This window comes from Dendropsophus ebraccatus, chromosome 15, assembly GCF_027789765.1.
Source record: "Dendropsophus ebraccatus isolate aDenEbr1 chromosome 15, aDenEbr1.pat, whole genome shotgun sequence".
NCBI lineage: Eukaryota > Metazoa > Chordata > Amphibia > Anura > Hylidae > Dendropsophus > Dendropsophus ebraccatus.
In genome coordinates this window covers 45,729,695-45,752,089 of record NC_091468.1, presented here as the reverse complement: position 1 = coordinate 45,752,089, position 22,395 = coordinate 45,729,695, and the positions used below count along the sequence as shown (strand labels likewise).

General features: G+C 44.6%; 1 protein-coding gene across 2 annotated transcripts; it reads right to left on the bottom strand.

Annotated features, from left to right (window-relative positions):
* Window positions 1-2,977: 2,977 nt before the first annotated feature.
* Window positions 2,978-22,107, bottom strand: CIMIP6 (ciliary microtubule inner protein 6). Of its 2 annotated transcripts, XM_069955017.1 has the most exons (6): window positions 21,975-22,107; window positions 15,420-15,651; window positions 13,851-14,007; window positions 5,095-5,210; window positions 3,777-3,836; window positions 3,363-3,447 (listed from the first exon to the last, which is right to left on the bottom strand). In XM_069955017.1, the coding sequence occupies exons 1-5, from the start codon at window positions 22,019-22,021 to the stop codon at window positions 3,783-3,785; spliced, it is 606 nt and encodes a 201-aa protein (XP_069811118.1). In that variant the 5' UTR covers window positions 22,022-22,107; the 3' UTR covers window positions 3,363-3,447; window positions 3,777-3,782. The 2 variants fall into 2 exon arrangements, with proteins under 2 accessions (XP_069811117.1, XP_069811118.1); XM_069955016.1 differs by lacking the exon at window positions 3,777-3,836 and having other exon boundaries at window positions 2,978-3,447.
* Between the last annotated feature and the right edge of the window lie 288 nt (window positions 22,108-22,395).

The following is a 22,395-nucleotide window of genomic DNA, read 5'->3' as shown; positions in this document are numbered from 1 at the left end:
TCACCACCATCATATTTTGGTGGTCGGTCGGGAAAGCACTTATACACCCTATAACAGTGGCCGAACACCCTGCGAGTGGTGGGTATGGTCAACAAAAGTATAAGGTTATGAGGACCTTAAAGGTATATTCCGCTCAAACATTTTCATATGTTGCTGCCCATGGTAAGACTAACAATTCCTTCCATACTTATTATTCAGTCTCCTTCCCCCAGTTCTCAGCTGCTGCTTTCTGCTGAAGACATAAAAAACTATGTGTGAGCTGTTCTCTCCCTTCCGAGATGTGGTAACATCAATATTGGGATAACCTTCCCCTTTAAAACTAATAAGAGCAGGAAATACAGGTGAAGTAATCAAAGTAAAGTTTCTGGTTTCCATTTCAGGTCTGAAAATCTGGATCTGATAAATCTGAGAAAGTATTAATGCCCGAAGGCGATTCTTACTTTCTGGTGGTCCAAGCATCAATATAAAACATATTGCTTCTCATGACTCAGGAACTATTTTTCAAATATGTAAATATGTCTAACAAATGTTTTCTACAGTCCCCATTATTATATCTGTATAGGTATATTACTGGTATTAACTACAATTTTCATGGTGGTTTGAACAGTTTTGGCTTCTATTACATGCTGCATGTTGCTAAATGGTGCATGACTGGAAAAAGGCCAAACCCCATAAAGTCTTCCTTAGAAAGCTCTGGAACAATTATGTTACAGCTCGAGAGGTTAAGCTTACTCTTTCATCCGTGCTACAATGACACCCCAGTGAGCTGCTCTCATTGAAATACAGAGGGAAATGTTTCTTGTATACTTTTATTTTTTGATTGTACATTTCTTCTTTCCTCTTTTCATGATAATGTGGGCGGCCATGTCACCTACGTTATTCCAGCAGCTGCGGAAATTTGCTAATAGCAGGCACATGGATTAAAAAAGTCACAAAATATGTAAGTGAATTCAATGGGAAAGTGTTGTAGGCATGCTCTGTGACATGCGCAGAGATCACTATACAGAGAGAGGGAGGATTCAAGAAAAACTGAGCTGTGCCTGTCAATGTACACTGTGTTATCTGCCCCTAACTTTAGGCCATGTTCACACATGGCACAAACAGCGGCCATTGTGTGACACAGCCGTGTCACAGAACGGCCGCTGTCTGAGATGTTTACCCGGCCGATACTGCAGTACATCACTTCATCTTAATTGGAATGCATGCCCACACCCAATTAGCCACAGGACACAATGTAAAGTACGGCTGGGAGCCATACTTTACATTGTGTGCACAGTCTATTTTGTTCGGCCCCTGTTCACTGAATAGCAGCCGCACGAAACAGACATGTCAGTTTTCTGTGCGGCCGCATGGAACCCTAGCCATAGTGTATACAGTATGTATACACTACGGCCATGGTTCAATAGGCTGTAATGTAATCGTCCACTGTCATTAAACAATGGCCGTTGTTGCAAACCTGCAACAATGGCCGTTGTTTAATGATAACATACATTGCATTAACGTGGCCTTAGAATGAATGTATTACCTTTCATTTACTCCTATACAAACCAAGCGGACCAGAAGTATTTCCAGGTTTGTGTATGGTCCCATTTAATTTCCATAAATTCTTAGTACTTTTATACTCTTTACTATTAACAACTGTATTGTATGCTCATTTGGCAGATATGTAATGGCTACAGGTGTGGTCTGATTAGACGTTAGGTCTTATCACAAGAGGACGTAAAAGTTTCCCATAATACCCTATAAAAAGCTGTTGTTTACAGTGGTGACAAAGAAATCCAGACTGCTACAGACTGGAGTTGCCTTGTTTTCCGTGAGGAATCCAGGTTCTGTTTGGAATCTGATGATGGGTTAGAGCAGGGATAGGGAACCTTGGCTCTCCAGCTGTTGCAAAACTACAACTTCCATCATGCCTGGACAGCCAAAGATTTAGCTTTGGCTGTCCAGGCATGATAGGAGTTGTTGTATTGCAACAGCTGGAGAACCAAAGTTCCCAACTCCTGGGTTAGAGTATGGAGATCTTGCGGTGAGTGCTTCAATCCTGTCTTAGCTGTGGCGTAACACACAGCCCCAACTGCTGAAGTGGTGATCTAGGGAACCTTTTGTATATGATAGTCGATCAGACCTAGTAGTCATACGAGGAACACTGGAAGGCAGAACTGAAGCGACTGTTGTGAGGATAACCCCTTCAAATTCCAAAATAGCCTTCACTATATAGACATACACTGGAAGACACAGAAATAGTAGGACATCCTTTTTATATTATGCAGATTTAACACTTTAAAGGGGTTGTTCAGGCTTAGAAAAACATGGCCACTTTCTTCCTGAAACAGCACTTCTCCTGTCCTCAGTTTGGGTATGGTTGCAGCTCAGTGGAATGAAGCTGAATTGTAATACCACACACAACCTGAGGACAGGGGTGGTGCTGTTTTTTCAAGAAAGTAGCTGTGCTTTTTCTAATCCCGGATAACCCCTTTAACACTTTAAATAGGATGTACCATCAAGTACATCCTCTTTAATATGACCCACGGATAGAACGGCGCTGTCACGGGGAAGCCGATGCCGTGGTCCGTTTTTTGAAACGTGGCCCGATTACTGTTTACGGCACTGTTTTATCCATGGGTACCGGGCCGGGGCTGAAGCACAGGAGGCAGGCGGGGCCGCCCCCAGTGGGAGGGAATTCCTTCCTTTCTATGACGCGGCTCCTTTAGAATCAATGGAACCGCGTCATAGAGGGGCGGGGGTTCCCCCCCACTGCAGATGGGCCGACCCGCCTCCAGTGTTTCAGTCCCGGCCCGGTAACCGTGGATAGAACGGCGCCGCACACGGGAACCAGGCCTCGGTTCAAAAAACGGACCATGGCACCGGCTTCCCCATGACGGGGCCGTTCTATCCGTGGGTCAGATTCAAGAGGATGTACTTGATGGTACATCCTCTTTAAGAATATTTGGCAAGCATAGAAATGGCAAAACAAGGATCAGATTCTCTATACTTTTTATATATCGCCATTGCATAGATTTCAGGTACTGTTTGCTGTTAGGTTTGAAAGTCCTCATTCGACTGTGTAAATGTGGCAGATCCGCAGGAAGAAAGTCATATCCCATTGAGTTTCCCTTTGCTGCCTTGATAATACTTTACCAGTAGAGGACTGGGACTTTCTGCTGGATGTCTGAGAACGGCCTGATCTGTTCTGTAATTTAGGGATCGGCCTTTGGCGCTTCCCTGAATTCTGTTATTTGAGAAATGAGCTTCAGCAGTAAAACATCTGCTGGGAACCATGCAGGCAGATATTGGGTGAGGTCATGCTGCTTTCCACTGCGTTTCCTCTTTCTGTTTGTAGCTATTGAGTGCTCGTGACCCTGTGGCATTTAGGAACAGTCTGGTTCCCTGAGGAACGGCTGAACCACTCTCTGTTTTTATCTCTCTCCACACAAAGCCTCCATGACGCTGAAAAAAAGGAAACAAAGTTGACATTAGCCAGAGGAAGACAAGGCAGAAGGAAAGTGCAGCTGTGTACTGAGCAGAAATAGCGGCCAAATGTCCATATGTTTATATGACTCTCTTGGACATTATCCTGAACTGGTGGTGACCATTGAAGCCCTCCTACCCATATTACCATGACACCTAGGAGAACCGTCTATAGCTACAAGATGCAGAGGAGCCTCGGGGCTAGTTAATAAAGTAACCTCAGAGATACTTAGATACTATTTGAGTTCATGTTATTTTAGTTTTCTGTTGTTGTTGGCCCTCGGACACTCGTATAATAAAAATATTACTATTTTCTAGATGAATGAAGGTCTGCGCCGCATGTTGTTACTCCAGTGTTTGGATCTGGTCTGTCCACACATTCCACCGATAGAAAAAGAAAACTAGAGTTATACTAATGGAGTAAAAGTGTTTCCACGTCCCGATTGGACACATTCTTATTGTGCTAGTTAGAGGGATGATATCATTACATAAGAGAAATAACTAGAGATGAGGAACAAAGCTTTTTTTTGCTAACTTCGTTAACAAAATTTGCAAAAAAAAAAAAAAAGTTTATTCCCCGCAGCTCCGACAGTATGCAGATTTATGTAGAGGCGCACTGCATCTACATAAATCCTGTGCGCACCAGTGTGTGCGGCAAGGAAACCTACGCCAGCTCCTGATCATTTATCGGCGAGAAAAATGATAAAGTCAGCGGACCCAGAGTCCGTGCCCCCCCATTCCACCCCCTCCCCGCCCCCTGGCGCAAATGGCCAGATGCAAATATTTATTCTCAAAACAGCCATTTGCAAATAAATTTATTCGCATCTGGCCATTTTCCGCTATGTTCAAACTACATAAAAGTACAGCCGTTGTTGCTATCGCCAACAACGGCCGTACTTTATGCGCCTGTGAACACTGCCTCTACTTCAATGGGATCCCAGCCGGAGCGTATACACATCGTATATGCTCCAGCCGGGATCCCATGCGGACCCGCAAATAACTGACATGTCAGTTTCCTGCGGCCGCAATTCAGTGAATTGCGGCCCTAGGAAACCCTGTCAGTTCACACAATGAAGCGAGCGGCGAGCTGTGGGAGGTTCTGATGCGGGCGCGCGCTGATGTGCCCGCATCAGAACCCTGCGGCCGGAAAGATCATCCAGCCGGTACTGCAGTACACGGCCGGGGTCACGGAACGGCCGATCTCTCTCGTTGTGTGTACATAGTCTAAATCTGAACGATATGACGACTTTTCACACATTTATTATCCCATGCAATACGGCCCTTAGAGTTAATATCGACACATAAACTTGGTGTCCCCTGTAAAATAGTGAGTTCCATTGCATTTAACGTGAACTCAATTACTTAGAACATACATAGTTTTATGCAATGGCTTCTACTAGTAAAATCAACAAGAGGCTAATGTATCCTGTTTTAAATCCTAAATGTACACCTTACTCCCACTGTGTATGATGGAGCTTCCATTTTAGGTCCTGTAAGCTTTACACAATGCACATACTATAAACTTTCCCATTAATAAAGAAAGTGAAGCACATTACTTATTTACTATAATGGACCATAGGGCTTAGGATGCAGGGGTAAATCTAGAAGAAATCTGTATTTTCTTACCTTCCCTCGAATTGGTTCATTGGGTGTTAATCTTGAATCATATTGATGCAAAAAGGAAATCTCCTCCTGTAATAGTTTTGGCAGCCGATTCCTACCCCTGGGACTCGCTAGAGGAACTATAAAACAGTACATGTGTTAATGACATAGAAAATACATGTTTTCAGATACGCTTAGGATTCCCTGTATATTCTTTACTAGTAAATGAAAATTCTTATTCTTAGACTATAGAATTCTTATTGATAGACTATTAGGGGTAAATATACCCAAGTGTGCAGCATTTGCGGTGGCTGCTAAAAATGTATGCAGCCCTAGAGAGTCCTAGAAAACATGGATACAGCCTATGGCCTATGGCTGTATCCATGTTTTCCAGGCAGCCTTAAAGCAAATGTACCATTTCCAAATGACACTGGAAAGCTGGTGCTGTGGTCCTTTTTTGAACCATGGCAACCCGGTTGGTAATAGACCGGCACCATGCGCGGGAACCAGGCTGCGGTTTAAAAAAAGGATTGCAGGACCGGCTTCCCCACTCTGGTGCTGTTCTTTTCATGTGCAACACTTAAAGTGTCACTGTCATAAAAATTTTTTTGGCAGAAATGAATAGTACAGGCGTATTTAAGAAACTTTGTAATTGGGTTTATTAGCCGAAAAATGCATTTTTATCACGAAAAAGCAGTTTAAAGCTCTCCCCCCGGTCTTGATGGTTGTCTATGGAGAGGGGAGGGGTGGAGGGAGATGAGGCACCAAAACAGGACATTAATTTACAGCTACATCACCGAGCTATCTCCTCTGAAGTCAGCACTGACCATTCTGACCTCTGAATATGTGCTTTCACACAGCTCCCACTGTGTAATTCTTTGTTCTCTGCTTGCTGCTGGCGACTAATCTCCCCCCTCTCACCTCCCCCCTCCATAGGTTACACAGGACTAATGTAAAAGAGTTGCAATTTCCTGATAATGAGCAGTGAATGAGAGAGAGGAGGGGGGGACCTGGGGAAAGTCTTTTTGAATGCAGATAATTGCATATTTGCCTTATAAACCCAATTACAAAGTTTCTTAAAATCGCCTGGACTATTGATTTTTGCAAAAAAAAATAATTAAAAATTAAAAAAAAATACAACAGTGACACTTTTAGGCTATGTTCACACACCGTATGAGACCGGCCGTTCCGTTACCCCGGCCGAGTCACGGAGCGGCCGGTCTCTGGCCGGATCATCTCGACCGGTACTTAAGTGATAGAGCCGCTCTGACGGAGCCGCTCGCTTCACTCTGTGTGAACTGCAGAGCATGCACAGCTCCTCCCTCCCCCATACCTCTCTGCTTAATTTCCAGTACTGAACATCAATCATGCAGGGGGGCGCTCAGCATGGCCTCTATGACATTTGAGCTTGTAAGAAAAACATGATTTTATAATTTTCCACAAAGGCTGGATTATACAACATAAGCTGCGGTGTGAATAAACGCCAATCTGCTAGATCAGCACTCTTTCATAGAGCCTATTACATGGCTCGATGATCGTGTGGCGTGCTAAATTATAAGGAGGGTCAGTCTTTGATTGGATGTTGCTGGGATCATTCTCCAGTGCAATCTCTACCCCCATGTCACTTCTACCCCACAGTACCATCACTCACATGTTACACAGAACGCCACGAGAGCCATGGATAAGAGCTAGTAACAGTTACTCTTATAGGAAGTACAGCAAAGTGTGGAGGGGTACTTTCTATTGATGTGGATGATGATCATGCAGCCTTTCTATTGACAGAAGCGCTCCCTAATGGAGAGGGCCCTAAATATTACAGCTCATTTAGGGCCCTATTCCACCGGACGATTATCGTTCATATTATCGTTAAATCGTTCGAATCTAAACGATAATCGTTCGGTTGAAATGCAGTGAACAATTAACGACCGAACGAGAAATCGTGGATCGCTTTATAAGACCTGGACCTATTTTTATCGTTGCACGTTCGCAAATCGTTTGCAAATTGTTCACATTGAATAAGACGTCTTTCGGTGGTTCGCAGTAGATACGAACGCAATAGCAAAGAAATAGCGAAGAAAAAACGATCGCAAATACGATCATAAGTAACGATTATCGTTCCATGGAAATGAGTGAACGTTTTCAGGTCTTTCGCAAAAGCGGTCGTTGGAGATCGTTAATCGTTAACGATTATGCGAACGATAATCGTCCGGTGGAATAGGGCCCTTAGAAGTAATACAATCATTTATCTTATAGTAGTGAACTAGAAATGTAACAGGATTGTATAAAATTAGGAACCAGCGGGTCCAGACACAGTGCTACACCCATCCATGGACTGTTCGCTATTGTAGCTAGGCCTCATTTTCTTTAATTCATTAACATGTTTAAATTGATAAATATTGCAATATAAGCAAAGAACACTTTATGTGGGTGTAATATGTCTTATATCTTGTGTGACTGATGTCTCCTTTTCACTGACATGTATTCTTACCATCTGACAGAGGGTTGCCATGGTGACCAAGTTTGTGGAGTACAGGAAAACTGCATCGCTATAGAAAAAGCTTTACCTTGATTGCCGGGTTTATGGAAATAAAGCACATCTAAAAGACTAAAGGCTAAAATATCATGAAGAATAAGGGTCTGTTCACACTGGTGGAACTACTTCCATTTATACATTATCCGCAAAGGATAAGATGAAGCTATTAACCCCTTCCCAATCTCACAAATTTAAATTTTTAGTTTATGTTTTCTTCCATCTCACCTTCTAAACCCCATGGTGGAGATTTATTAAACATGGTGTAAAGTGAAACTAGCTCAGTTGCCCCTAGCAACCAATCAGATTCCACTTTTCATTCCTCACAGACTCTTTAGAAAATGAAAGATGGAATCTGATTGGTTGCTAGGGGGAAATGAGCCAGTTTCAATTTACACCATGTTTGATAAATTTCCCACGATATACCTTTTATTTTTCCAGTGACAAAGGCACATGAGGGCTTTGTTTGTGGGACAAGCTGTATCATTCACTAGTACATATGCATAAAACTGATGTATTAGATCGCCTCCCTGCTGGTACAGTCTGCCACAGGCAGACTGTATATGCAGAGCAGTCATAGCAGGCCCAGAGGCCTATCCACAGGTTTCTATAGTTAAATGTGAGGAAAATCACCTGAAAATATGCGTACACACACATATTTACACGTACGCCTTTAGGCCATAACCACACAGTGTCTTTTTATGGCTATTTGACAGACGTCTTTTTGAACGGCCGTCATTTTGAGCTCAACGGACCTAACAACAATGACCCCCAAAAATTAAACACTCAAGGGAGAAAAAAACACCACAAACAAAAAAAAGCATTGTAGGTATGGTGTTTTATATTTTATTTTTAGAGTTGAGTAGGGAGGCTGAACTGTTCGGGTTCGGAAACATTCTCCAAACCTGAACAGTTTGGCTCAACGCTGTTCATTATTAATTCCCAGCAAACATCTGGACCAAGAATTTTTTTAAAGATATGCATCGACCATGACATTCTGTATGGTACTTTTTTTTTTCTTTTTTAATTCCTAGGCATAGAACGGGAGCTGCAGAGGACCAAAGTAGGTGAGTATCTCTCATATTTTATTTTTGCACCAGCCTCTGCAAAATCCAAAAAAATATACTGGAATATACTTTGAAGCGAATATACTACAGGTACTTCCTGTAGTAAAAAAAATATTTATATATGACCTGGTCCATTTTTTAAACCGCCGCCCAGTTCCCCCCATTTGTGCCAGTTTCTTTATACGCAAATAGGGTCACTCACTGCACTGGAGGCAAGCCCAACGCACGGATATCCCCTTCCCTCATTGATGTGGCCAGACTTTATTGTGAAGGAGGTGCGTCATCCACAGGAGTGGCTATCAGGGCACTGGGGATACTGGGCCCGCTTCCAGTGCACTGAGAGACCCTATTTGACCATATAGAGAAATCAATGCAGATGGTGGGAAATAGGCGCTGGTTTGAAAAATGGACGGCGCCACCAGAATGTACATGCCAGTGCTGATCACGTCATGTAAAAATATTTTATTATAGGAAGTGGTACATTTGCTTTAGTATTTGCCGTCTGGTTTTCATTCTTTTGCTGTGCACCGGCCCGGCTCTATGCAGTGGGGGTGGGCCATCCGCCCCACAGTGTGACCATATCCCCTCCCCTCTGTGATGCGGCTCCATTGATTGTAATGGAGCCGTGTCACAGAAGGAAAGGAATATCATCACACAGCCGGGCCAGTACACAACAAAAGAACGGAGCCGAGCACAGGAACGGGGTAGAGTTTCAAAAATAGGACCACATCACCGGGATCCCCACGCCGGCGCAGATTGCCTCATGTAAAAAAAGCACTGTACCTGATGGTACATTCACTTTAATACCTATAAGGCTCTGTTCACACACAGCATTTTTTTGTGCTTATGATGCCTTGTTACAACAATAATCTTGCGAAAATGCTTCAGTTCTGCCAAAATCGTGGGAAAAATGGTGATATTACACTGCAATTGACTGCAAAATTGGAGAATTGCTGCAAAAATGAATCATAAATGTAAAAAAAGGCACGTTTGAACACAGCCTAATAGATTGTATTGTTATTAGTGATAATGATAGAACACCTCAGCATTTCATCAGGAACAGTAATCAACATAAAATACACAGAATTTAAGAAGAAGTAAGCTGAAATTTCTCAATATAGCCATACAAGTATGTTATTTTGCCCAATAAAAAGACACCCACGTATCAGATGTTAAATGAGATTAAGTTTGGAAAGCAGATTTTTTATCCCTTCTGCTTAGTTCCTGCTGTTTTAACCCTTAAAGAGCAGCAGAGAACTGCTTGTATTGATACATTAGAGGTGAGCCTTCCTCTCAGGCACCAATGAGGTTAATGCGGGAAGTGAGGATTTTTACCCGACAGCTGCTCATATCATGAGACTGAAAACACGCCATGGAAGGAAGAGTTGTAGAAATACTTGGTTTATAAGTAAGGTTTTATAATCTCCTAGGCGTGTTGTATATATAGAACCCTGAAATCTTATTTATGGTGATAACATATAGATATATATAGATCACCATTCTATTGCAGTTTACTGCCACCTAGAACACAAAGCATACAGTATACGGGAAGGGGCCTGTTTCTTTTTTTGTGTATAATATCTGTTACATTTCATATGTTATTGATCTGAACACATGATGTATCATTGATGAAAGGGATTGTGCATACATAACTATATGAGTGGTATACCGTGCAGACATGCCAGTGTATTAATACACTATTTGACCATGCCTGTCCTGACCTAACCTTGTGAGCTGACATCTGTCCATCTCTAGTATCTAGTATCTTTACTTGAACGATTACGCCTTTTCTATATCCAATGGTGACTAACGTTTTTTTTTTTTTTAATTCACTTTTTTATTTTTTTTCAATATATATAGAGTAATGAACAAACATTAGTCATGGTACATAATGCAAAGGGTATAGGAAGTGGAGAGATAGCATGACTACAAATAACATGAATTAACCAAGAATCTAATCTGCAGTGCCAAGTAACGAGATAAACAGGTGGGATAGGGAGCTCGCAGAAATAGCACGCTGGCCCCCTACCTAAAACAGTAAGGCACATATGTAAACAGGGGAGTGTAGAAAAGGGAGACAATGGTGACTAACTTTAAAGGGGTTATCCAGCGCTACAAAAACATGGCCACTTTCTTCCAGAGACAGCACCACACTTGTCTCCAGCTTGGGCGGGGTTTTGCTGCTCAGTTCCATTGAAGTGAATGGAGCTTAATTGCAAACCGCACCTGAACTGAAAAAGTAGACCACAAATGAGTGAATTGTTTCTTTACTTTTGCCAATTTGCTGGTCTATTGACTATAGTAAGAGGATCAATTTGCCATGAGAGTACCAGACATCACTGGCAATTTCAAAGATTTACCATAGCCTTAAAGGGGTTGGCCACTTAATAAAATAGGTCAGTATACAGTATTAGTAACTGTACTCAATGTATATACTGACAGCAGCTCTCTGTGTACCCCATAGAGCTTAAAGTGTAACTGTCATATTTTTTTTTATTGCAGAAAACAGTAGTATAAGCGATTTTAACCCCTTCGGGACCAGGCTAATTTTCGTTTTTGCATTTTCATTTTTTCCTCCCTGTGTTTAAAAGGCCATAGCACTTGCATTTTTCCACCTAGAGACCCACATGAGCCCTTATTTTTTGCGGCACTAATTGTTCTTTGCAATGACAGGCTGAATTTTTGCATAAAGTACACTGCGAAACCAGAAAAAAATTCAAAGTGTGGTGAAATTGAAAAAAAAACAAAACGCATTTCTTTTATTTGGGGGGACTGTGTTTTTACACCATTCGCCCTGGGGTAAAACAGACTTGTTAAGCATGTTCCTCAAGTCGTTACGATTAAAACGATATATAACATGTATAACTTATATTGTATCTGATGGCCTGTAAAAAAATTCAAACCATTGTTTACAAATATAAGTCCCTTAAAATCGCTCCATTCCCAGGCTTATAGCGCTTTTATCCTTTGGTCTATGGGGCTGTGTCAGGTGTCATTTTTTGCGCCATGATGTTTACTTTCTATCGATACCTTGATTGCGCATATACGACTTTTTATTACATTTTTTCTGGATTTAATGCGACCAAAAATGCGCAATTTTGCACTTTGGGATTTTTTTTTTGCGCTGACGCAGTTTACCGTGCGAGATCAGGAATGTGATTAATTAATAGTTCGGGCGATTACGCATGCGGCGATAGCAAGCATGTTTATTTATTTATTTATTTACTTTTATTTATAACCTGGGAAAAGGGGGGTGATTCGGACTTTTATTAGGGTAGGGGGCTTTTTACTAATAACAATACTTTTTTTTTTTACTTTTACACTTATACTAGAAGCCCCCCTAGGGGACTTCTAGTATAAGTGCTTTGATCTCTCATAGAGATCTCTGCAGCATAGATATGCTGCAGAGATCCATGAGATAGGCACTCGTTTACTTCCGGCTGCTGCAGCCGGAAGTAAACGAGTGCTGAGCCAGGGATGGCGCCATCTTGAAGCAGTCCCCGGCCGGCTTCAGAAACGGAGATCGCTCCTCCAGGACAACGTCCCGGAGGAGCGATCTCCGCCACTAGACACCAGGGATAAGCTGAATCCGGTAATCGGATGCAGCTGTCATGTTTGATAGCTGCATCTGATTACTGTATTAGCAGGCACGGCGATCGGACCGTGCCTGCTAATACCGGTGGCCCCGGGCTACAAGCGGCACCCGGGACCGCCGCGGTTTAGAGCGGGGTCGCCGTGTGGCCCCACTCTGAACGCCCGCACCAGCGCGAGGACGTACAGTTACGTCCTTGTGCGGGAAAGGGTTAAGAGACTCTGTAATAGGTTTCATTAGTGAAAAAAGCCCCCTTCTGTACTCAAGAAGCAATTTCCCAGCCTCCCCCCCTGACTTCTTATCTGAGCATTATCAGGCAAACATGTCTTCATTACAGAGAAGCCAGTGAAGACAGGTTCTGCTCTCTCCATTCTATCCTTATGGAGGGAGGAGGGGCGGAGGGAGATGAGGGAGCAGGAAGAGGTGAGGGGGGAGGCTGGGAGATTGCTTTTTCAGTCCAGAAGGAAACTCTTTTGGTTTATAAAACCTATTACAGAGTTTCTTAAAATAGCTTGAACTGTTGATATTTAATGTTTTCAAAAAAATGACCCTGAAATGACAGTTACGCTTTAAATTAGTCTCTCCTCCTCCAAGCTGTACTGTCCTGCTCTGTTTTGTTTCTATTCATAAAATGGCTGACATGGAGGAGCATGTGACCATGCCATGCCCCCTGTGTCCTCCAAAGACATATACAGGCTCTGTGGTGGACACTGGGGGGCGGGGCCTGGTCACATGCTGCTCCATGTCCGCCAATTTATGGACAGGAACACCTAAGAGCAGGGCAGTACAGCCTGGAGGAGGGGAGCCTGATTTTTAGCTCTATGAGGTACACAGAAAGCTGCTGTCAGTAAGGGCTATGAGTACAGTTACTAATACTGTATACTGAACTATTTTCATATAAAAAGTAGCCAACCCCTTTAATTTGTTAAAAGACAAATCTCCAATCTGGTTTGCCAGTAAGGCTTAGAACGTTACTGTCATTTACCCCCTGCAATTTCCGAGCTCCAGCCAGGCACAATGTGCGCTCCCCTCCCTGCCTGGCAGTGTCATCTGATTTGTTCACTCTACAGCAAAGGTGTCAAACTCAGGCCCTAAAGCTGTTGCAAAACTACAATTCCCATCATACCTGGACAGCCAAAGCTAAAGTGAATGAATAAATCAGAACCTGCTGCATAAGGGCCAGTTCACACTGAACAAATTCGGCAGAATCCCGCCTGCCTCAGTGTCAAACAGCGTGGCTATGGGAGGGTTTGCGCGCCTCCATTCTCTGCAGCCCTCCACTCAAAGAAGTTCTTTAAGCAGAGAGCGGAGGTGCGCGAGCCCTCCCATAGCCACGCTGTTTGACACTGAGGCAGGCGGGATTTTGCGGCAGAGACATTTGCGTCGGAATTCCGACAAATTTGCTTAGTGTGAACTGGCTCTAATACAGAGTGCAGCTCCTGCAACGATACCCGCGCAGGCAGGAGAACAGTGGGGGTCTTAACACCCAGTCATTGACCCATTAAAACTTCTAAAAAAATATTTTTATTGACCTATTAAGTGTTGTCTATCAGTTATTCTTGTGATTTTTATATAAGGAGATGGATCTTACCTATTCCACGCAAAGGGGATTTGTGTGGGTTACAGCCATGTCGGGTTTGAGGACTAGAATAAGTCAAAGGGCTGAAGTCACTCCTCTGCGTAGTCATTCGATCATAAGAAGGTCTGTGAAGATTTATATTTTCTTCATACTTTGGCCACCACTCCGCCTTCAATAAAAATAAGTAAGTAAATGGAGATGGTATTGCTGATGTCATAATGATTTTACAATCCAATATTAGCTAGGCTGCACAGGACGTACGTACTCAGCTCTTTCCATCACTCCATAGGAATGAATAGAGCCGCGGGTCGCATGCCGACCCAGGGCTCTAATCATAAGAGAGCCAGCGGGGTCCGATATGGAGATCACTGGTCTGGAGTCGGGTCCCCCCCCTCCCTGGAATCTCCTAATTTTCCCCAATTCTGTGGATAGGGGAATAGTTAATTTTTCCCGGAATATCCCTTTAATAAAGGCTGCTGCAGAACATCTGTGGCAGCAAACCTGTCAATCACTTGTGACACTGCTAACATACACAAACAGACACACACATACACCACTGTTACAGACACTACTTTTATACACACACAAAGATACAAAAATACAGTAGATTCACACACTGACATATACTGCCACAGATACATACAATCACACACTGACATATACATATATACCATGAAGACAGAGCACACTTTCCCAGGGCCCTTTGCTGCACGGGCCCCATAGCAGTCGCGTGGCCTGCCTTCCTGGTAGCTATACCCGTGGTGCTGTTTAATAAATATGGTGCATCATAAGCCAGCACGCCAGTAAAAGAAGAGAAATGTCTTGATCAATTCCCACTAAAAATCCTAAATAAAGGAATTGTGAAATAGGTTTTTCTAAACCAGACACACCGGAACAAATTAAAATTCTGCTACCTGAAATAAATCTGTACATGTATATATAACACTATTTATCCTAACATTTTTAGGAGCAAAATTACAGGGAAAGATGTGTGGACCTGTGTACAGTGAGGGGGTGTCCTAGGATCACTCCATTGCTAGCCTTGCTTTCTGCTCTCTCTATCCTCTTATATGGTGAATTGTAATCCTAATCCTACTGGTAACGTGGTAATGAAAGGACTACCAACCAGTCCAATGGGATAGCCATAGTTCTGTTTGATGTAACTGGACAGCTGCCAATGTAAATGTCGACAAAAAACCCACTAAAGCCCATATGAAATGAGATTATCGGCCTTTGTTTCCTTTGTGTTTACAGGAAAAAAGCCAAAAACATTATTTATGTTGATTTTGTTAGAGAAACCGAATGTGAGAAAGTAACAACCAGGAAGTTATTGACATAACACCCTGTAAAAGCTAGGCGTAAGATTCTCAACTTAACCCCTTAGTTACTACCTAGGCCTATGATCGGGTTTTGTTCCTGCCTGATATGCTGACAAGAATAAGACCCCGCAATATTGCGGTATTACGGTATATTATAAGAGCGAACAGAAGTCCCTAAGGTTTTATAAAGTTTGAATGGGTACTGTCACTTTAAAAAAAAAAAGTTTTGCCATGTAGTAGAACTAGATCAGGAACCACTTACCTGCTTGTGCCTGGTGCCTGAGGTCAACATGTAGGCTATAGGCTCATTCAGAAATCTGACATTGTCTCGGATAAACCTGGCATGGTAGGGGTGAGGCATGTTGTTCCGGTTTGGAGATCTAGGATGCGGTGGAGGATGAGCTGACTTCTTGAACGGGAGGGGAGGGCTGATCTTACTAGGATCCAAACTTACATCAAATACGTTCTCATCAAATATTCGGTAAGTATTTGGCCTGGAGACAAGAATAATGGGTTTACATATTTATTCCAAGAAGTAATAAAACTGGAGTCATAGACGCAGCATTGGTCACTCAATAAGCTGGGAATCCACATTTGCTCATCCTGGTCTTCCTTGTTCACGTAGTGAAAAGAACGGGTGGGGGTGGGGGGGGGGGGTGATTTGGTGTAGTATATAGTAGCTCAAACAGACAGTGCAGACCAGGTGCCTATAGCTGCACACTCACCTTTATTGGTTGTGCAGACACTAAGCACAGCTATCGTATCCAGGGGGATCACCGCAGCTGGCCAGGATGCACTCTAGTCAGCGACTAGGTGTAATGATAGACCAGGGGCATTAATAAAATCATTCGAGGGCCGCATACCGTGCGCGGCAGTTAGTAGCGGGGGTTTGCAGCACCCAGGACAAGGCATAGTATTGTTCCCCTAGTGCCCCTGCTATTGTAGTTAACCCCCAGTGATGCCCCTTGTAGTCTAGTTAACCCCCAAGTCATGTCCCTGGTAGCCTAGTTAACCCCCATCAGGCATGTCCCTGGTAGCCTAGTTATTCCCCCCCCATCAGTCATGTCTCTGGTAGCCTAGTTATTCCCCCCCCCCCATCAGTCATGTCCCTGGTAGCCTAGTTATTCCCCCCCCATCAGTCATGTCTCTGGTAGCCTAGTTGTCCCCCCCATCAGTCATGTCCCTGGTAGCCTAGTTGTCCCCCCCCCCATCAGTCATGTCCCTGGTAGCCTAGTTATTCCCCCCCCCCATCAGTCATGTCCCTGGTAGCCTAGTTATTCCCCCCCCATCAGTCATGTCTCTGGTAGCCTAGTTGTCTCCCCCATCAGTCATGTCCCTGGTGGCCTAGTTATCCCCCCATCAGTCATGTCCCTGGTAGCCTAGTTGTCCCCGCGATCAGTCATGTCCCTGGTAGCCTAGTTGTCCCCCCCCATCAGTCATGTCTCTGGTAGCCTAGTTGTCTCCCCCATCAGTCATGTCCCTGGTAGCCTAGTTATCCCCCCATCAGTCATGTCCCTGGTAGCCTAGTTGTCCCCCCCATCAGTCATGTCCCTGGTAGCCTAGTTGTCCCCCCCCATCAGTCATGTCTCTGGTAGCCTAGTTGTCCCCCCCATCAGTCATGTCCCTGGTAGCCTAGTTGTCCCCCCCATCAGTCATGTCCCTGGTGGCCTAGTTGTCCCCCCCCCCCCATCAGGCATGTCCCTGGTAGCCTAGTTAACCCCCATCAGGCATGTCCCTGGTAGCCTAGTTGTCCCCCCCCCCATCAGTTATGTCCCTGGTAGCCTAGTTATTCCCCCCCCATCAGTCATGTCTCTGGTAGCCTAGTTATTCCCCCCCCCCCCCCATCAGTCATGTCTCTGGTAGCCTAGTTATTCCCCCCCCCCATCAGGCATGTCCCTGGTAGCCTAGTTGTCCCCCCCATCAGTCATGTCCCTGGTAGCCTAGTTGTCCCCCCCCATCAGTCATGTCCCTGGTAGCCTAGTTGTCCCCCCCCATCAGTCATGTCCCTGGTAGCCTAGTTGTCCCCCCCCCCATCAGTCACGTCCCTGGTAGCCTAGTTGCCCCCCCCCATCAGTCATGTCCCTGGTAGCCTAGTTGCCCCCCCCCCATCAGTCATGTCCCTGGTAGCCTAGTTGTCCCCCCATCAGTCATGTCCCTGGTAGCCTAGTTGTCCCCCCATCAGTCATGTCCCTGGTAGCCTAGTTGCCCCCCCCCCCCCCCATCAGTCATGTCCCTGGTAGCCTAGTTGTCCCCCCATCAGTCATGTCCCTGGTAGCCTAGTTGTCCCCCCATCAGTCATGTCCCTGGTAGCCTAGTTGTCCCCCCATCAGTCATGTCCCTGGTAGCCTAGTTGTCCCCCCATCAGTCATTTCCCTGGTAGCCTAGTTGTCCCCCCCCCCCCATCAGTCATGTCCCTGGGATCCTAGTTAACCCCCAAATAAAAAAATAAACATCCCACTCACCTTACCTCCGCTCCCACGCAGTCCAGGTCCTCTTCTCTCCCAGGTCCTCTGTGCCGGTCTTCTCCTGCAGGCGGCGCGCGATGAAATGATGTCATCGCGCGGCCCGCAGGAGACTAAAGACACGCGCCGCTCTGCTGGGGAAGGAGCCGGCACAGACAGCATCCTCCGGTGTCCGCCAGCTGTCACAGACACCGGAGGATGCGGTGTATGCCGGCTTCTTCCCCAGCAGAGCGGTGCGCATCACAGGGGAGCTGCGGGCCGCGGGCCCCATCGGGAGGTCTCAGGGGCCGGATGCGGCCCGCGGGCCGGAGGTTCCCCACCCCTGTGATAGACAGAGGGACCCTTGCTTGGTTTACGATAGAAAAAACAGTACTTCCTTCAAAATGGCCGCTCAGATGACCGGATTGGCAAGGTCCTGGGAATGTGGTGATCAGTTTTGATCCGTTTTTCCACTGACTTCCTTTATAAAAAAAAAACAAAAAAAAAACAAAACGATTTTTGACCCTTTTTTTATAATGGAAGCCAAGGAAAAAACGTATCAAAACGGATGCACACAAATGCATCTGTTTTTTGCAAAAAATGGATGAAAAAAAAAAAACGGATTGCAAAAACGTAGTGTGATCCCAGCCTTAGATGCGAGAGCTGAAACACGTCATTTATTCAATAAAAGATTGTCCGTTTGCATCTACAGTACCTGCCATTTAGAGTGCTCTCTGTTGGCGCTCACTGCAATCCAAGGACCTTGCCAATCCGGTCATCTGCGCGGCCATTTCAAAGTGAATAATGTGCTATCTGGCCTAAACCAAGGAAGCGTCCGCTTGTCTATTGTTCATATAGTGAACAGTAATAACCATAATAGGTGCTATAACGGCATCTCTGCTATATATACAGCTACAATATACATATTTACACATATTATACAGTATACTGTATATACACAATTATATATCTCTATACATTTACACTAATATATATACATATATATATATATATATATATATATATATATATCAAATCAGCCAGACCACTGCTTTTAGAGCAGAGTGGTGATCGTGAACCTAGACAAGACAAAGAGCTGTCAACAATGGGAGGGCGAGGGTAGTGGATCAGTATCACGTTGTATCACATTTCCATCTAGCACATGATGTTAGCCAATGGTGTTGCGTTGCTTACAACTTTTCTGCAATTTGGCTTTTTTTTTTTGATCAGCCAAATCACAAGTGTAATAAAGTCATAAAAGAGCAAATCGCAGACAAGTCACACAAATACGGAGGTCACCTGACCTAGATGACATCTGCTGTCACATAACACTTGTTTCGTGTAGCCCCGACTTCCTATGGCTTTAGTTATGGGAACACTCTGTATAATGGGGCACACAGTCATTGATGATAGGGGTTCTCTGCCTATAATTATGGGGGTGTTGCAGCTCTGTATACTGGAACACACAGTCATTAAGTATTGGGTACTCTGGTTTTAGTTATTATGATTATAGGGGTCCTCTATCATTATAGGGGTACTGTAGCTCTGTATACTAAGGGAAACACAGTCATTGATTATAGGGATTATCTGGCTATACTTATGGGGGTACTGTAGCTCTGTATACTAAGGGAAACACAGTCATTGATTATGGGGATTATCTGGCTATACTTATGGGGGTACTGCAGCTCTGTATACTGGAAAACACACAGTTATTAAGTATTGGCTACTCTGGCTTTAGTTATTATGATTATAGAGGTTCCCTATCATTATGGGGGTACTGCAGCTCTGTATAATGTGGGTACAGTCATTGATTATGGAGGTCCTCTATCATTATGGGGGTACTGCAGCTCTCTAAACTGGAAGGGACAATCATTGATTATGGGGCTCCTCTATCACTATGGGGGTACTGTAGCTCTCTATACTGGAAGGGGGGGCCATAGTCAGTGATTATGGGGGACTTCTATCATTATAGGGGTACTGCAGCTCTGTATATTGGGGGCCACAGTCAATGATCAAGGGTATATCTATCATTATGGGGATCCTCTATTATTATGCGGGATCTCTATCATTATGGGGGTCCTCTATTATTATGAGGGATCTCTATTATTATGGGGGTCCTCTATCATTATGGGGGATCTCTATCATTATAGGGGTCCTCTATCATTATGGGGGTCCTCTATCATTATGGGGGTCCTCTATCACTATGGGGATCTATTATTATGGGGGTCCTCTATCATTATGGGGGATCTCTATCATTATAAGGGTCCTCTTTTACTATGGGGGATCTCTATTATTATGGGGGTCCTCTATCACTATGGGGGATCTCTATTATTATGGGGGTCCTCTATCATTATGGGGGATCTCTATCATTATAGGGGTCCTCTATCATTATGGGGGTCCTCTATCACTATGGGGATCTATTATTATGGGGGTCCTCTATCATTATGGGGGATCTCTATCATTATAGGGGTCCTCTATCACTATGGGGGATCTCTATTATTATGCGGAATCTCTATCATTATGGGGGATCTCTATCATTATGGGGGTCCTCTATCATTATGGGGGATCTCTATTATTATAGGGGTCCTCTATCACTATGCGGGATCTCTATCATTATGGGGGGATCTCTATCATTATAGGGGTCCTCTATCATTATGGGGGATCTCTATCACTATGGGGATCTCTATTATTATAGGGGTCCTCTATCACTATGGGGGATCTCTATCATTATGGGGGGGATCTATATCATTATAGGGTTCCTCTATCACTATGGGGATCTCTATCATTATGGGGGATCTCTATCATTATAGGGGTCCTCTATCATTATGGGGGTCCTCTATTATTATGGGGTCCTCTATCACTATCGGGATCTCTATCATTATGGGGGTCCTCTATTATTATGGGGGATCTCTATCATTATAGGGGTCCTCTATCATTATGGGGGTCCTCTATCACTATAGGGGATCTCTATCATTATAGGGGTCCTCTATCATTATGGGGGTCCTCTATCACTATGGGGATCTCTATCATTATGGGGGTCCTCTATTATTATGGGGTCCTCTATCACTATGGGGGATCTCTATCATTATGGGGGTCCTCTATCACTATGGGGATCTCTATCATTATGGGGATCCTCTATCACTATGGGGTCCTCTATCACTATGGGGGATCTCTATCATTATGGGGGTCCTCTATCACTATGGGGATCTCTATCACTATGGGGGATCTCTATCATTATGGGGGTCCTCTATCACTATGGGGGATCTCTATTATTATGGGGTCCTCTATCACTATGGGGATCTCTATCATTATGGGGGTCCTCTATCACTATGGGGGATCTCTATTATTATGGGGGTCCTCTATCACTATGGGGGATCTCTATCATTATGGGGGTCCTCTATCACTATGGGGATCTCTATCATTATGGGGATCTCTATCATTATGGGGTCCTCTATCACTATGGGGGTCCTCTATCACTATGGGGGTCCTCTATCACTATGGGGATCTCTATCATTATGGGGGTCCTCTATCATTATGGGGGATCTCTATCATTATGGGGTCCTCTATCACTATGGGGGTCCTCTATCACTATGGGGGTCCTCTATCACTATGGGGATCTCTATCATTATGGGGGTCCTCTATCATTATGGGGTCCTCTATCATTATGGGGGTCCTCTATCACTATGGGGATCTCTATCATTATGGGGATCTCTATCATTATGGGGATCCTCTATCACTATGGGGTCCTCTATCACTATGGGGGATCTCTATCATTATGGGGGTCCTCTATCACTATGGGGATCTCTATCACTATGGGGGATCTCTATCATTATGGGGGTCCTCTATCACTATGGGGGATCTCTATTATTATGGGGTCCTCTATCACTATGGGGATCTCTATCATTATGGGGGTCCTTTATCACTATGGGGGATCTCTATTATTATGGGGGTCCTCTATCATTATGGGGTCCTCTATCATTATGGGGGTCCTCTATCACTATGGGGATCTCTATCATTATGGGGTCCTCTATCACTATGGGGGATCTCTATCATTATGGGGGTCCTCTATCACTATGGGGATCTCTATCATTATGGGGGATCTCTATCACTATGGGGGATCTCTATCACTATGGGGATCTCTATCATTATGGGGGTCCTCTATCACTATGGGGATCTCTATCATTATGGGGGTCCTCTATCATTATGGGGGTCCTCTATCACTATGGGGGTCCTCCATCAGTTTCTGTTTCCCACCGTCAGTCTGCAGAGCTGTGGCTCCCTATGGCCCTTGCTCTGACCACCTGTGGCTCCTACACACAGTTCACACTGACTCCGGCTGTGAGGCTCCATAGTGATGGCGGAGTGACTGCACTTACAGCCCCCGCTCTGGCACCCTCTTCTTCCTCGCCATGTAGATCTCCATAGCCGGGTACACGGGGCCGCAGCTGCTCGGGGCCGGGAGCTCCAGGGAAATCACAAGGCGCCACTGATACACAGTCGCGTTCTCGTCGCCTGGCAACCACTCCGCGCGCATGCGCACACGCGTCTTGAATTGCCTGGGGACTCTGAGTGAGCCTGGAAGGAGATGAGTTGTGCTGCATGGTGTCTCCCATAAAGTGTGCTGTAACTAGTATCTGCTGGGATCTATAGAGTGCCAATACATATACCTCATCACCTTGCCCACCCAGCAGCCTCCACTTCTGTTTGGCCTCCATAGAAAGGCTGGCTTCACCAAATGGTCACAGATTCTACAGCAAAGCTCCAACATTTAGAACAGCATTCCTCAACCTGTGGCAA

Bases quoted from the DNA above. Each gene is read 5' to 3' on its own strand.
- CIMIP6 (XM_069955016.1), bottom strand. From the start codon at position 22,021: ATGGAGATCTACATGGCGAGGAAGAAGAGGGTGCCAGAGCGGGGGCT. The intron at 15,652-21,974 runs GTAAGTGCAGTC...TCTTGTCTCCAG, and splicing joins AGGGTGCCAGAGCGGGGGCT to GCCAAATACTTACCGAATAT. The intron at 14,008-15,419 runs GTAAGTGGTTCC...TTTTTATTGAAG, and splicing joins CAGGCACCAGGCACAAGCAG to GCGGAGTGGTGGCCAAAGTA.